This window comes from Mustela nivalis (genome assembly GCF_964662115.1).
Source record: "Mustela nivalis genome assembly, chromosome: 2".
Classification (NCBI taxonomy): domain Eukaryota; kingdom Metazoa; phylum Chordata; class Mammalia; order Carnivora; family Mustelidae; genus Mustela; species Mustela nivalis.
In genome coordinates this window covers 83,522,459-83,538,482 of record NC_139021.1, presented here as the reverse complement: position 1 = coordinate 83,538,482, position 16,024 = coordinate 83,522,459, and the positions used below count along the sequence as shown (strand labels likewise).

Below are 16,024 nucleotides of genomic sequence, written 5' to 3'. Positions count from 1 at the left end.
GGCTTTCCTATTCTCTCTTTTTAAAGGAAGGGAGGTAAAGTACTTTCATCAGTGGTGCATAGTACCACAGTCAGAATTTGAAATCAGACCTTTGTGCTTGAAACTCAGTGTTATTTTTATTACACCTTATTCTTTTTGTGTGAGGAAAAAGTGATAAAATATTTAAAAACCTGGGCACCTGCATGACAAGGTCAGTTAAGTGTCTGACTCTTGATTTCAACTCAGGTGATGACCTCAGGATTGTGAGACTAAATTAATTAAATGATTAAATAAATTAAATAAAATGAAATTCTCTCCTTCTCTCTCTGTCCTTCATCTGTTTCTATCTCTCCCTCTAAAATTTTCTAGGTATGTTTGTACTTATATTTATATTCTATATATTTTTAAAAATTCAAAAAATTAGTGTTCTCCACAGAGAAGAGAGAGAAGGAAATTAATTTGAAAAGAGAATGATATTTAGATATATCAAGGAGGTTGGGGAAATCACAACAGCCAGGAGCTTATAGGAAAGTGTGGCATGTAGCATATAATTTTTTTTTAGCAATTATAATACATATGTTACATTAATACAATAACACTGCTAGGTGGCCCAGGTGATATTGGGAAACATAAATTGAGAGTGACATGTGAATTATTAATTCATGACTGTGTAATGTACTTATTTAAGATGAATGGGTTCATATGGATTGGATTCTGAGATTTGGATTCACATCTTATATCATCTTTCTATTCCAATGCTAGCATATTACTTGGGACATGGTTAGCACCTAGTAAATATGTGTTGAATGGTTACCCTTTATTATCTTCAAATACATATGGGGAGTTATGCAAAGATGCTGACCGATATAACTAAGTTTTTAGTATTTTATGAAGCAATATTTCAATCATTTAAAAGTTCTTTGAAAGATTTTTTCACTTATTTTTATTTTTTCAGTGTTTCAAGTTTCATTGTTTATGCACCACAGTTCATGCTCCATGCAATACGTGCCCTCCTTAATACCCACCACCAGGCTCACCTAACCTCCCAGCCCCCTTCTCTCCAAGACCCTTAGTTTGTTTCTCAGAGTCCACAGTCTCTCATGCTTCATCTCCCTCTCTGATTTCCCCCAATTCACTTTTCCTTTCCTTCTCCTATTGTCCTCCATGTTATTCCTCATGCTCCACAAGTAAGTGAAACCATAGAATAATTGACTCTATTTGCTTGACTTACTTGATTACTCAACATAATCTCCTCCAGTCCTATCCATGTTGATACAAAAGTTGGCTATTCATCCTTTCTGATGGAGGCATAATATTCCAATGTATATATTGACCATATTTTCTTTATCCATTTGTCTTTTGAAGGGCATCTTGGCTCTTTCCATGTTTAAAGATTGTGGCCATTGCTGCTATGAATGTTGGGGTGCATATGGCCCTTCTTTTCACTACATCTATGTATTTGGGGTAAATACCCAATAGAGCAATTGTAGGGTGATAGGGTAGCTCTATTTTTAGTTTCTTAAGGAATTTCCACATTGTTTTCCAAAATGGCTGCACCAACTTGCATTCCCACCAACAGTGTAAGAGGGTTCCCCTTTCTCCACATCCTCTCCAACACTTGTTGTTTACTGTCTTGTTAATTGGCATTCTAACTGGTATAAGGTGGTATCTCAATGTAGTTTTATTTTTATTTATTTATTGTATTAACATATAATATATTATTTGGCCCAGGGATACAGGTCTCTGAATCATCAGGCTTACACATTTCACAGCACTCATCATAGCACATACCCTCCCCAATGTCCATAACCCAGCCACCAAATCCCTACCCCACCACTCCCCAGCAACCCTCAGTTTGTTCCCTGACATTAAAAGTCTCATGGTTTTTCAACCATCCTGATCCCAACTTGTTTATTTTTTCCTTACCTCTCCCTGAAAACCCCCACTCTGCCTCTCAAATCAGAGAGATTATATTATAATTGTCTTTCTTTGATTGTCTTATTTCGCTTAGCATAATATTCTCTAGTTCCATCTATGTCATTGAAAATGGCAAGATTTCATTTCCTTCGTTGGCTGCATAGTATTCCATTGTATGTATATGCCACTTCTTTTATGCATTCATCTGTTGATGGACATCTAGGTTCTTTATGTAGTTTGGCTATTGTGGACATTGCTGCTAAAAAAAATTTGGGTGCATGTTCCCCTGTGAATCACTACATTTTTATCTTTAGTGTGAATACCAAGTAGTGTGATTGCTGGGTCATAGGGTAGCTCTATTTTCAACTTTTTGAGGAACCTCCATACTGTTTTCTAGAGTGGCTTCACCAGCTTGCATTCTCACCAACAGTGTAGGAGAGTTCCCCTTTCTCCGCATCCTCCCCAGCATCTGTCATTTCCTGACTTGTTCATTTTAGCCATTCTGACTGGTGTGAGATGGCATCTCAATGTGGTTTTGATGTGTATTTCCCTGAAGCCAAGTAATGTGGAACAGTTTTTCATGTGTCTGTTGGCCATCTGCATGTCCTCTTTGCAGAAGTATCTGTTCATGTCTTCTGCCCCTTTCTTGATTGGAGTATTTGTTCTTTGGGTGTGGAGTTTGATAAGTTCTGTATAGATTTTGGATACTAGCACTTTATCTGCTATGTCATCTGTGAATCTCTTCTCCCATTCTGCCAGTTGTCTTTTGGTTTTGTTGACTGTTTCCTTTGCTGTGAAAAAGCTTTTGATCTTGATGAAGTAACAATAGTTCATTTTTGCCCTTGCATCTCTTGCCTTTGGCGATGTTTCTAGGAAGAAGTTGCTGTGGCTGAGGTCAAAGAAGTGACTGCCTATGTTCTCCTCATGGATCTTAATGGATTACCATCTCACATTGAGGTTATTCATTCATTTTGAGTCTATTTTTGTGTGTAGTATAAGGAAATGGTCCAGTTTCATTCTTCTGCATGTGGCTGTCCAATTTTCCCAACATCATTTGTTGAAGAGACTGTCCTTTTTCCATTGGACATTCTTTCCTGCTTTGTCAAGATTAGCTGACCACAAAGTTGAGGGTCTATTTCTGGGCTCTCTAATCTGTTCCATTGATTTGTATGTCAGTTTTTGTGCCAGTAACATACTGTCTTGATGATGACAGCTTTGTAATAGAGCTTGAGATCTGGAATTGTGATGCCACCAACTTTGGATTTCTTTTTAAACATTATTCTGGCTACTCAGGATCTTTTCTGGTTCCATATAAATTTTAGGGTTATATGTTCTGTTTCTTTGAAAAAAAGTGATGGTATTTTGATAAGGATTGTGTTAAATGAGTAGATTGCTTTAGGTAGCATAGACATTTTCACAATATTTGTTCTTCCAGTCCATGAGCATGGAATGTATTTCCATTTCTTTGTGTCTTCCTCAATTTCTTTCATGAGTACTTTATAGTTTTCTGAGTACAGATTCTTTGCCTCTTTGGTTAGTTTTATTCTTAGGTATCTTATGGTTTTGGGTGCAATGATAAATGGGATCAACTCCTTAATTTCTCCTTCTTCTGTCTTGTTAGTGTATAGAAATGCAACTGATTTCTGTGCATTGATTTTATATCCTGACACTTTTTTTTTTGTCTGATTGCTGAGGCTAGGACTTCTAGTACTATGTTGAATAGCAGTGGTGATAGTGGACAGTGCTGCCATGTTCCTGACCTTAGGGGAAAGCTCTCAGGTTTTCCCCATTGAGAAAGATACTTGCTGTGGGTTTTTCATAAACAGCTTTGATGATATTGAGGTATGTACCCTCTATCCCTACATTTTGAAGAGTTTTGATCAAGAAAGGATGCTGTACTTTGTCAAATGTTTTTCCAGCACCTATTGAGAGTATCATGTCGTTCTCGTCCTTTCTTTTATTAATGTATTGTATCACATTGATTGATATGCAAAAGTTGAACACACCTTGCAGCCCAGGAATAAATCCCACTTGATCGTGGTGAATAATTCTCTTAATGTACTGTTGGTTCTTATTGGCTAGTATTTTGATGATAATTTTTGCATCTGTATTCATCAAGAATATTGGTCTGTAATTCTCCTTTTTGATGGGGTCTTTGGTTTTGGGAAAAAGGTAATTCTGGTCTCATAAGGTGAATTTGGAAGTTTTCCTTCCATTTCTATTTTTTGGAACAGTTTCAGGAGAATAGGTTTTAATTCTTCTTTAAATGTTTGGTAGAATTCCCTAGGAGGTCATCTGGCCCTGGGCTTTTATTTGTTGGGAGATTTTTGATGTCTGCTTCAATTTCCATACTGGTTATGGGTCTGTTCAGGTTTTCTATTTCTTCCTGGTTCAGTTTTGGTAGTTTTTATGTCTCTATAAATGCATCCATTTCTTCCAGATTGTCAAATTTGCTGGCATATAGTTGTTCATAATATGTTTTTATAATTGTTTGTATTTTTTTTGGTGCTGGCTGTGATCTTTCCTCTTTCATTCATGATTTTATTTATTTGGGTCTTTTCTCTTTTCTTTTTGATAAGTCTGGCCAGGGGTTTATCAATCTTATTAATTCTTTCAAAGAACCAGCTCCTAGTTTCATTGATTTGTTCTACTGTTCTTTTGGTTTCTACTTCATTGATACCTGCTCTGATCTTTATTATTTCTCTTCTCCTGTTGGATTTAGAATTTTTCCTGTTCTTTCTCCAACTCCTCTAGGAGAAGGGTTATGTTGTATACTTGTGACCATTCCTGTTTCTTGAGAAAGGCTTGTATTGCTATATACTTTTCTCTCAGGACTGCCTTTGCTGTGTCCCAAAGATTTTGAACAGTTGTGTTGTGTTTTCATTTTCATTTGTTTCCATGAATTTTTAAATTCTTTTTTAATTTCCTAGAAGTCCCATGCATTCTTTAATAGAATGCTCTTTAACCTCCATGTATTTGAGTTCTTTCCAACTTTCCTCTTGTAATTGAGTTCTAGTTTCAGATCATTTGTATGGTCTGAAAATATGCAGGGAATGATCCTAATCTCTTGGTATGGGTTAAGGCCTTATTTGTAATCCAGGATGTGATCTATTCTGGGGAATGTTCCATGTGCTATAGAAAAGAATGTGTATTCTGTTGCTTTGGGATGGAATGTCCTGAATATATCTGTGATGTCCATCTGGTCCAGTGTGTCATTTAAAGCCTTTATTTCCTTGTTGATCTTTTCTTGCATGATCTGTCCATTTCAGTGAGGGGGGGTGTTAAAGTCCTCTACTATTGTATTTGTTGATGGATTCTTTGATTTTTTTTATTAATTGGTTTATATAATTGGCTGCTACTATGATAGGGATGTAGTTGATTAAAATGGTTAGATCTTCTTGTTGGACAACCGTTTAAGTATGATATAGTGTCTTTTCTCATCTCTTATTATAGTCTTTGGCTTAAAATCTACCCCCAGATTTCTTTTGATTTCCATTAGCATGTCAAATTGTTTTCAGCACCTCACTTTAAATCTGGAGGTGTCTTTGAGTCTAAAATTAGTTTCTTGTAGATAGTATATCAATGGATGTTGTTTTTGTTCATTCTGATACCCTATATCTTTTGACTGGGGCATTTAGCCCTTTTACATTCAGGGTTTAACTACTGAAAGATATGAATTTAGTGCCATTGTATTGACTGTAAGGTGATTCTTACTGTATATTGTCTCTTTTCTTTTTTGGTCTGTTACTTTTAGGCTCTCTCTTTGCTTAGAGGGCCCCTTTTAATATTTCCTGTGGGGCTAGTTTGGTGTTTGCAAATTCTTTTAATTTTTGTTTGTCCTCTAAGCTTTTTATCTCTCTTTCTATTTTAAACAATACCTAGCTGGATATAGTATTCTTGGCTGCATATTTTTCTCGTTTAGTGCTCTGAATGTATCATAACAGTCCTTTCTGGCCTGCCATGTCTCTGTGGATAAGTGTGCTGCCGATCTAATATTTCTACCATTGTATGTTACAGACCTCTCCTCCTGAGCTGCTTTTAGGATTTTCTCTTTCTCACTAAGACTTTGAAGTTTTATTATTAGATGATGGGGGGTGGATCTATTTTTATTGATTTCAAGTATGATTCTCTGTGCCTCCTGGATTTTGATGCTTATTTCCTTTGCCATATTAGGGAAATTCTCTACTATAATTTGTTCTTTTTTTTTTTTTTTTAACTTTTTATTTTTTATAAACATATATTTTTATCCCCAGGGGTACAGGTCTGTGAATCACCAGGTTTACACACTTCACAGCACTCACCAAAGCACATACCCTCCCCAATGTCCATAATCCCACCCCCTTCTCCCAAACCCCCTCCCCCTAGCAACCCTCAGTTTGTTTTGTGAGATTAAGAGTCACTTATGGTTTGTCTCCCTCCCAATCCCATCTTGTTTCATTTATTCTTCTCCTACCCACTTAAGCCTCCATGTTGCATCACCACTTCCTCATATCAGGGAGATCATATGATAGTTGTCTTTCTCTGCTTGACTTATTTCGCTAAGCATGATACGCTCTAGTTCCATCCATGTTGTCGCAAATGGCAAGACTTCATTTCTTTTGATGGCTGCATAGTATTCCATTGTGTATATATACCACATCTTCTTGATCCATTCATCTGTGGATGGACATCTAGGTTCTTTCCATAGTTTGGCTATTGTGGACATTGCTGCTATAAACATTCGGGTGCATGTGCCCCTTTGGATCACGACGTTTGTATCTTTAGGGTAAATACCCAATAGTGCAATTGCTGGGTCATAGGGAAGTTCTATTTTCAACATTCTGAGGAACCTCCATGCTGTTTTCCAGAGTGGCTGCACCAGCTTGCATTCCCACCAACAGTGTAGGAGGGTTCCCCTAACTCCACATCCTCGCCAGCATCTGTCATTTCCTGACTTGTTGATTTTAGCCATTCTGACTGGTGTGAGGTGATATCTCATTGTGGTTTTGATTTGTATTTCCCTGATGCCGAGTGATATGGAGCACTTTTTCATGTGTCTGTTGGCCATCTGGATGTCTTCTTTGCAGAAAAGTCTGTTCATGTCCTCTGCCCATTTCTTGATTGGGTTATTTGTTCTTTGGGTGTTGAGTTTGCTAAGTTCTTTATAGATTCTGGACACTAGTCCTTTATCTGATATGTCGTTTGCAAATATCTTCTCCCATTCTGTCAGTTGTCTTTTGATTTTGTTAACTGTTTCCTTTGCTGTGCAAAAGCTTTTGATCTTGATGAAATCCCAATAGTTCATTTTTTCCCTTGCTTCCCTTGCCTTTTGCGTTGTTCCTAGGAAGATGTTGCTGCAGCAGAGGTCGAAGAGGTTGCTGCCTGTGTTCTCCTCAAGGATTTTGATGGATTCCTTTCGCACATTGAGGTCCTTCATCCATTTTGAGTCTATTTTTGTGTGTGGTGTAAGGAAATGGTCCAATTTCATTTTTCTACATGTGGCTGTCCAATTTTCCCAGCACCATTTATTGAAGAGGCTGTCTTTTTTCCATTGGACATTCTTTCCTGCTTTGTCGAAGATGAGTTGACCATAGATTTGAGGGTCTATTTCTGGGCTCTCTATTCTGTTCCATTGATCTATGTGTCTGTTTTTGTGCCAGTACCATGCTGTCTTGATGATGACAGCTTTGTAATAGAGCTTGAAGTCCGGAATTGTGATGCCACCAACGTTGGCTTTCTTTTTCAATATCCCTTTGGCTATTCGAGGTCTTTTCTGGTTCCATATAAATTTTAGCATTATTTGTTCCATTTCTTTGAAAAAGATGGATGGTACTTTGATAGGAATTGCATTAAATGTGTAGATTGCTTTAGGTAGCATAGACATTTTCACAATATTTATTCTTCCAATCCAGGAGCATGGAACATTTTTCCATTTCTTTGTGTCTTCCTCAATTTCTTTCATGAGTACTTTATAGTTTTCTGAGTATAGATTCTGTGTCTCTTTGGTTAGGTTTATTCCTAGGTATCTTATGGTTTTGGATGCAATTGTAAATGGGATTGACTCCTTAATTTCTCTTTCTTCTGTCTTGCTGTTGGTGTAGAGAAATGCAACTGATTTCTGTGCATTGATTTTATATCCTGACACTTTACTGAATTTCTGTATAAGTTCTAGCAGTTTTGGAGTGGAGTCTTTTGGGTTTTCCACATATAGTATCATATCATCTGCGAAGAGTGATAATTTGACTTCTTCTTTGCCGATTTGGATGCCTTTAATTTCCTTTTGTTGTCTGATTGCTGAGGCTAGGACCTCTAGTACTATGTTGAATAGCAGTGGTGATAATGGACATCCCTGCCGTGTTCCTGACCTTAGTGGAAAAGCTTTCAGTTTTTCTCCATTGAGAATGATATTTGCGGTGGGTTTTTCATAGATGGCTTTGATGATATTGAGGTATGTGCCCTCTATCCCTACACTTTGAAGAGTTTTGATCAGGAAGGGATGCTGTACTTTGTCAAATGCTTTTTCAGCATCTATTGAGAGTATGATATGGTTCTTGTTCTTTCTTTTATTGATGTGTTGTATCACATTGACTGATTTGCGGATGTTGAACCAACCTTGCAGCCCTGGAATAAATCCCACTTGGTCGTGGTGAATAATCCTTTTAATGTACTGTTGAATCCTATTGGCTAGTATTTTGTTGAGTATTTTCGCATCTGTGTTCATCAAGGATATCGGTCTATAGCTCTCTTTTATGGTGGGATCCTTGTCTGGTTTTGGGATCAAGGTGATGCTGGCCTCATAAAATGAGTTTGGAAGTTTTCCTTCCATTTCTATTTTTTGGAACAGTTTCAGGAGAATAGGAATTAGTTCTTCTTTAAAGGTTTGGTAGAATTCCCCCGGGAAGCCATCTGGCCCTGGGCTTTTGTTTGTTTGGAGATTTTTAATGACTGTTTCAATCTCCTTACTGGTTATGGGTCTGTTCAGGCTTTCTATTTCTTCCTGGTTCAGTTGTGGTAGTTTATATGTTTCTAGGAATGCATCCATTTCTTCCAGATTGTCAAATTTATTGCCGTAGAGTTGCTCATAGTATGTTCTTATAATAGTTTGTATTTCTTTGGTGTTAGTTGTGATCTCTCCTCTTTCATTCATAATTTTATTTATTTGGGTCCTTTCTCTTTTCTTTTTGATAAGTCGGGCCAGGGGTTTATCAATTTTATTAATTCTTTCAAAGAACCAGCTCCTACTTTCGTTGATTTTTTCTATTGTTTTTTTGGTTTCTATTTCATTGATTTCTGCTCTGATCTTTATGATTTCTCTTCTCCTGCTGGGCTTAGGGTTTTTTTCTTGTTCTTTCTCCAGCTCCTTTAGGTGTAGGGTTAGATTGTGTACCTGAGACCTTTCTTGTTTCTTGAGAAAGGCTTGTACCGCTATATATTTTCCTCTCAGGACTGCCTTTATTGTGTCCCACAGATTTTGAACTGTTGTATTTTCATTATCATTTGTTTCCATGATTTTTTTCAATTCTTCTTTAATTTCCCGGTTGACCCATTCATTCTTTAGAAGGATACTGTTTAGTCTCCATGTATTTGGGTTCTTTCCAAACTTCCTTTTGTGGTTGAGTTCTAGCTTTAGAGCATTGTGGTCTGAAAATATGCAGGGAATGATCCCAATCTTTTGATACCGGTTGAGTCCTGATTTAGGACCGAGGATGTGATCTATTCTGGAGAATGTTCCATGTGCACTAGAGAAGAATGTGTATTCTGTTGCTTTGGGATGAAATATTCTGAATATATCTGTGATGTCCATCTGGACCAGTGTGTCGTTTAAGGCCTTTATTTCCTTGCTGATCTTTTGCTTGGATGACCTGTCCATTTCAGTGAGGGGAGTGTTAAAGTCCCCTACTATTATTGTATTGTTGTTGATGTGTTTCTTTGATTTTGTTATTAATTGGTTTATATAGTTGGCTGCTCCCACGTTGGGGGCATAGATATTTAAAATTGTTAAATCTTCTTGTTGGACAGACCCTTTGAGTATGATATAGTGTCCTTCCTCATCTCTTATTATAGTCTTTGGCTTAAAATCTAATTGATCTGATATAAGGATTGCCACTCCTGCTTTCTTCTGATGTCCATTAGCATGGTAAATTCTTTTCCACCCCCTCACTTTAAATCTGGAGGTGTCTTCGGGCTTAAAATGAGTTTCTTGGAGGCAACATATAGATGGGTTTTGTTTTTTTATCCATTCTGATACCCTGTGTCTTTTGACAGGGGCATTTAGCCCATTCACATTCAGGGTAACTATTGAGAGATATGAATTTAGTGCCATTGTATTGCCTGTAAGGTGACTGTTATTGTATATGGTCTCTGTTCCTTTCTAATCTACCACTTGTAGGCTCTCTCTTTGCTTAGAGGACCCCTTTCAAGATTTCCCGTAGAGCTGGTTTGGTATTTGCAAATTCTTTCAGTTGTTGTTTGTCCTGGAAGCTTTTAATCTCTCCTTCTATTTTCAATGATAGCCTAGCTGGATATAGTATTCTGGGCTGCATGTTTTTCTCGTTTAGTGCTCTAAAAATATCATGCCAGCTCTTTCTGGCCTGCCAGGTCTCTGTGGATAAGTCAGCTGCCAATCTAATATTTTTACCATTGTATGTTACAGACTTCTTTTCCCGGGCTGCTTTCAGGATTTTCTCTTTGTCACTGAGATTTGTAAATTTTACTATTAGGTGACGGGGTGTGGGCCTATTCTTATTGATTTTGAGGGGCGTTCTCTGAACCTCCTGAATTTTGATGCTCGTTCCCTTTGCCATATTGGGGAAATTCTCCCCAATAATTCTCTCCAGTATACCTTCTGCTCCCCTCTCTCTTTCTTCTTCTTCTGGAATCCCAATTATTCTAATGTTGTTTCGTCTTATGGTGTCACTTAATTCTCGAATTCTCCCCTCGTGGTCCAGTAGCTGTTTGTCCCTCTTTTGCTCAGCTTCTTTATTCTCTGTCATTTGGTCTTCTATATCACTAATTCTTTCTTCTGCCTCATTTATCCTAGCAGTGAGAGCCTCCATTTTTGATTGCACCTCATTAATAGCTTTTTTGATTTCAACTTGGTTAGATTTTAGTTCTTTTATTTCTCCAGAAAGGGCTTTTATATCTCTCGAGAGGGTTTCTCTAATATCTTCCATGCCTTTTTCGAGCCCGGCTAGAACCTTGAGAATTGTCATTCTGAACTCTAGATCTGACATGTTACCGATGTCTGTATTGATTAGGTCCCTAGCCTTCGGTACTGCCTCTTGTTCTTTTTTTTGCGTTGAATTTTTACGTCTTGTCATTTTGGCCAGATAAGAGTAAATGAAGGGGCAAGTAAAATACTAAAAGGGTGGCAACAACCCCAGAAAAATATGCTTTAACTAAATTAGAAGATATCCAAAATCGTGAGTGGGGAGAAAGGGGATAAAAAGAGGTTCAAAAAGAAAGAAAAAAAAAAAAGAAAGAAAAGAAAAAAAATTTTTTTTTAAAAAAAGAAAACACCTGAGAAAAATGTAAAAAAGAAAAAATATATATATTAGATAAACTAGTAAAAAATCGTTAAAAAAGAAAAAGGTAACAGTTAAAAAAAAAAATTTTTTACCCGAAGGCGAGAAGAAAAAGAAAAAAAAAAAAAAGAAAAAGAAAAAATTAAATTAACTGCAAGACTAAAAAGAAATCACAGGAAAAAAGCCATGAGTTCCGTGCTTGGCTTTCTCCTCCTCTGGAATTCTGCTGCTCTCCTTGGTATTGAAACCGCACTCTTTGGTAGGTGAACTTGGTCTCGGCTGGATTTCTTGTTGATCTTCTGGGGGAGGGGCCTGTTGTAGTGATTCTCACGTGTCTTTGCCCCAGGTGGAATTACACCGCCCTTACCCGGGGCGGGGGTGAGTAATCCGCTCGGGTTCACTTTCAGGAGCTTTTGTTCCCTGAGCGCTTTCCGTAGAGTTCCGGAGGGCGGGAATACAAATGGCGGCCTCCTGGTCTGCAGCCCGGAGGAGCTGAGAGCCGGGGGACCCACTCCTCAGTGCGCCCTCGGAGAACAGCGCCCAGTAACTCCCGTCTGCCTGACCTCCGGCTGAGCTCTGAGCTCACCGAGCCTGCGACCGGTTCAAGGTAACACCCAGCTGTGAGCTTACTGTCGGCTCTGTTTCTGTAGCCGGCTTTCCCGTTCCAATACCCGCAAGCTCTGCGACACTCAGACACCCCCGATCCTTCTGTGACCCTGCGGGACCTGAGGCCACGCTGACCCCGCGTGGGCTTCGCCCCGGTTTAGCCTCTGGAGCGATGTCCCTCAGTGGAACAGACTTTTAAAAGTCCTGATTTCGTGAGCGGTTGCTCCGCCGCTTGCCGGGAGCCGGCCCCTCCCCCCGGGGTCTATCTTTCCGTCGCTTTGGATTCACTTCTCCGCCGGTCCTATCTTTCAGAAAGCGGTTGTTTTTCTGTTTCCAGAATTGCTGTTCTTCTTCTCTTCGGTCTGCCGATGGATTTTCAGGTGTTTGCAATCTTTAGATAAGCTATCTAGCTGATCTCCGGCTAGCTGAAGCAGTCTCAGCTTGCTACTTCTCCGCCATCTTGACTCCTCTTCTCTATAATTTGTTCTAATGTACCTTCTGCCCCCCCCTCTCTGTCTTGTCTTCTCCTGGGATCCCAATTATTCTAATATCGTTTGATCTTATGATATCACTTATCTCTCAAATTTTTCCCTCATGGTCCAGTAGTTGTCTTTCTTTTGCTCAGCTTCTTTATTCTCCATCATTTGGTCTTCTATATCACTAATGCTATCTTATGCCTCATTTATCCTAGCAGTAAGAACCTCCATTTTTTATTGCACCTCTTTAATGTATTTTTGGTTTCAACCTGTTAGATTTTAGTTCATTTCCCCAGAAAGTGATTTTATTTATCCAGAAATGGATTCTCTCATATCTTCCATGCTTTATTCAAGCCCAGCTAGCACCTTGATAATCATCGTTATGAATTCTAGTTTTGGTATATTACTAATGTCTATATTGATTAGGTTCCTAGGTGTCAGTACTGCCTCTTGTTCTTTTATTTGATGGTGAGTTTTTCTACCTTGTCATCTTATCCAGATAAGAATAGATGAAGGAGAGAACAAAATACTAAAAGGCTGGCAAAGACCCCAGAACAATATACACTAACCAAATCAGAAAAGACCCCAAACCAGGGGGAGTAAAATGAAGAAAAAAAATATAAAAGAATACAAAAATTATATATACATATATATTCGATTGGTGAATAGAGCAGTGCCACCACTTGATTTTGGGTGTATTCTGGTCTCTTAGAAGAAATTACCTCTGAAATTTTAAAGAAAGAAAAACATATGTATACAAAAATACAGGTATGAATGAAGAAGGGATGGAATATGACTATAAAAATGAAAATTAAAAAAATTCTAAAAAAGAAATTGATAAGATAAGTTGGTTGTAAAAATAATAAAATTAAAGAAAGTTAAAAAAAGAGAAGAGAATGTGATCAGGCTGGAGACTTGAACAAAGCCATACATTAGATTTAAGGCATATTTTGATCTATTAGAGGAAATTATAGCCCTAAATTTTAAAGGAAAAAACTGTATATGTATACCAAAAATAAGGTTAAATACAATAAAGGAATAAAATATAAGTATAACAGTGAAAACTTTTAAAGAGTTAAAAAAAGGTATTGATAAAATAGTTAAAAACCATTAAAAGAGGAAAGAGGAAAGGTTAAAACAAAAGTAGAATTAAAAAATTTAGCTTTGAAAGACTAAACAGGAGAAAAGCCATGAATTCTGTGTATTGCTTTCCCCTAGCTTTGGAGTTCTGCAGTTCTCACAGTTCAGTAAACTTGGTCATGGCTCGATGTTCTTGCTGTCTTTTGGGGGAGGGGCCTGTTACAGTGATTCTCAAATGTCTTTGCCAGAGGCAGAATTGCACTGCCCTTGCCTGGGGCCAGGCTAAGTAATCTGCTTGGGTTTGCTCTCAGGAGCTTTTGTTCCTTAAACCCTTTCCATAGAGCTTTAGAGGACAGGAGCGAAAATGGCAGCCTCCCAATCTCTGGCTGGAAGGAGCGAAGAGCTCAGGGCCCCACAGAGCAGTGCACTCTCAGAGAAAAGCATTCAATCCTCCCATATCCCTGTCTCTGGCTGCACTTTGAGCTCACCCAGCCTGTGACTGAGTGTTTCTATCTCTCATGCATGTTTGGATTCTTGAAACCCAGGACATTCCTGACTCCTGTGCCACACCTCCCAGAGGAGGAAGGAGGGGGTCTCTCTGGATCTGCCACTTGTGCCTCGGATCACTGTTTAAGGTAAGCCTGAGGTGAGAGTGCACCCCTTGGCTCTGTCTCTATAGCCGGCTTCCCTGCTTTGATACCTGGAAGCTCTCCACTTATGCACCCCTTAGTCCTTCTGTGACCCCACAGGTCCTGAGACCACATTGTCCTCACAAGGGTTCCACCTCTGCTTAGCCTCTGGAGCGACATCCCTCAGTGGAGCAGACTATCTGATTTTGTGCTCCACTGCTCTCTCACTTGCCAGAACTGGCCCCTCCCCATGTGATCTATCTTCCAATTGTTCTGTATTCATTCCTCTGCACATTCTACCTTCTGGAAAGTGGTCAATTTTCTGTTCCTAGAAGTACTGCTCTTCTTTTCTTCTATCTCCTGTTGAGTTTGTAGGTGTTCAGAATGGTTTGATAACTGTCTAGCTGAAGTGCTGGGACCTAATGATATTTCAGTCTCTTACTCCTCTGCCATCTTGCTCTCAATGTCATTTTGACTTGAATCTCCCTGATGGCTAATGATGATGAACATTTTTTCATGGGTCTGTTAGCCATTGTATGTCTTCTTTGGAGAAATGTCTGTTCATGTCTTCTGCCCATTTTTTGACATGATTGTCTGTTTTTTTGGGTGTTGAGTTTGAGGAGTTCTTTATAGAGCTTGGATATCAGCCTTTTGTAGTGTCATTTGCAAATATCTTCTCCCATTCCATGGGTTGCCTCTTTGTTTTCTTGACTGTTTCCTTTGCCGTGCAGAAAATTTTGATTTTAATAAAGTCCTAAAAGTTCATTTTCACCTTTGTTTCCTTTGCCTCTGGAGACATATCTTGAAAGAAGTTGCTGTGGCTGATATTGAAGAGGTTACTGTCTATGTTCTCCTCTAGGATTTTGATAGATTTCTGCCTCACATTGAGGTCTTTTATCTATTTTGAGTTTATCTTTGTGTATGGTGTAAGAGAATGGTCAAGTTTTATTCTTCTATACATAGCTGTTCAATTTTTACAGCACCATTTATTGAAGAGACTGTCTTTTTCCCACTGGATATTTTTTCCTGCTTTGTTGAAGATTATTTGACCATAGAATTGAGGATTCATATCTGGACTCTCTACTCTGTTCCACTGGTCTATGTGTCTGTTTTTGTGCCTGTACTGTGCTGTCTTGGTGATCACAGCTTTGTAGTAAAACATGAAATCAGGCAGCATGATTTGTTTTGTTTTTATTTTTCAAAATTTCCTTAGCAATTTAAGGTCTTTTCTGGTTCTATACAAATACAAATTTTCGGATTGATTGTTCCAGCACTTTGTAAAATGCCAGTGGAATTTTGACTGGGATGTGTAGATTGCTCTGGGCAGTATAGACATCTTAACAATGTTTATTCTTCTGATTCATGAGCATGGATTGCTTTTTCATCTTTTTGTGTCTTCTTCAATTTCTTTCATGAGTGTTCTGTAGTTCCTTGAGTACAGATCCTTTATATCTTTGGTTAGGCTTATTCCCAGGTATCTTATTGTTCTTGGTGCTACAGTAAATGGAATAAATTCTCTAATTTCCATTTCTACATTTTCATTGTTAGTGTATAAGATAGCAACTGATTTCTGTGCATTGATTTTACATCCTGCCACATTACTGAATTGCTGTATGAGTTCTAGTATTTTGGGGGTGGAGTCTTTTGTGTTTTCTATATAAAGTATCATGTCATTTGTAAAGAGAGAGAGAGAGTTTGACTTCTTCTTTACCAATTTGACTATGTCTTATTTCTTTTTGTTGTCTGATGGCAGTTATTAGGAATTCTAGTACTATGTTAAACAATGTGGTGAGAGTGGGCATCCTAGTCGTGTTTCTGACCTCAAAGGGAAGGC

General features: G+C 38.3%; 1 protein-coding gene across 15 annotated transcripts in view; it reads left to right on the top strand.

Annotated features, from left to right (window-relative positions):
* RP1 (RP1 axonemal microtubule associated) overlaps positions 1-16,024 on the top strand; it is a 357,833-nt gene that overhangs the window by 55,060 nt on the left and 286,749 nt on the right. Inside the window, exon 4 of one of the 15 annotated variants that reach the window (XM_082719228.1) lies at positions 14,107-14,177. The exons of the other annotated variants lie outside the window; for them this stretch is intronic. Coding sequence (XP_082575354.1) covers positions 14,107-14,117 — 11 coding nt within the window. The 3' untranslated portion in view covers positions 14,118-14,177. Of the gene's footprint in view, positions 1-14,106; positions 14,178-16,024 lie in introns of those variants that run through there. 15 annotated transcript variants of the gene reach the window in all.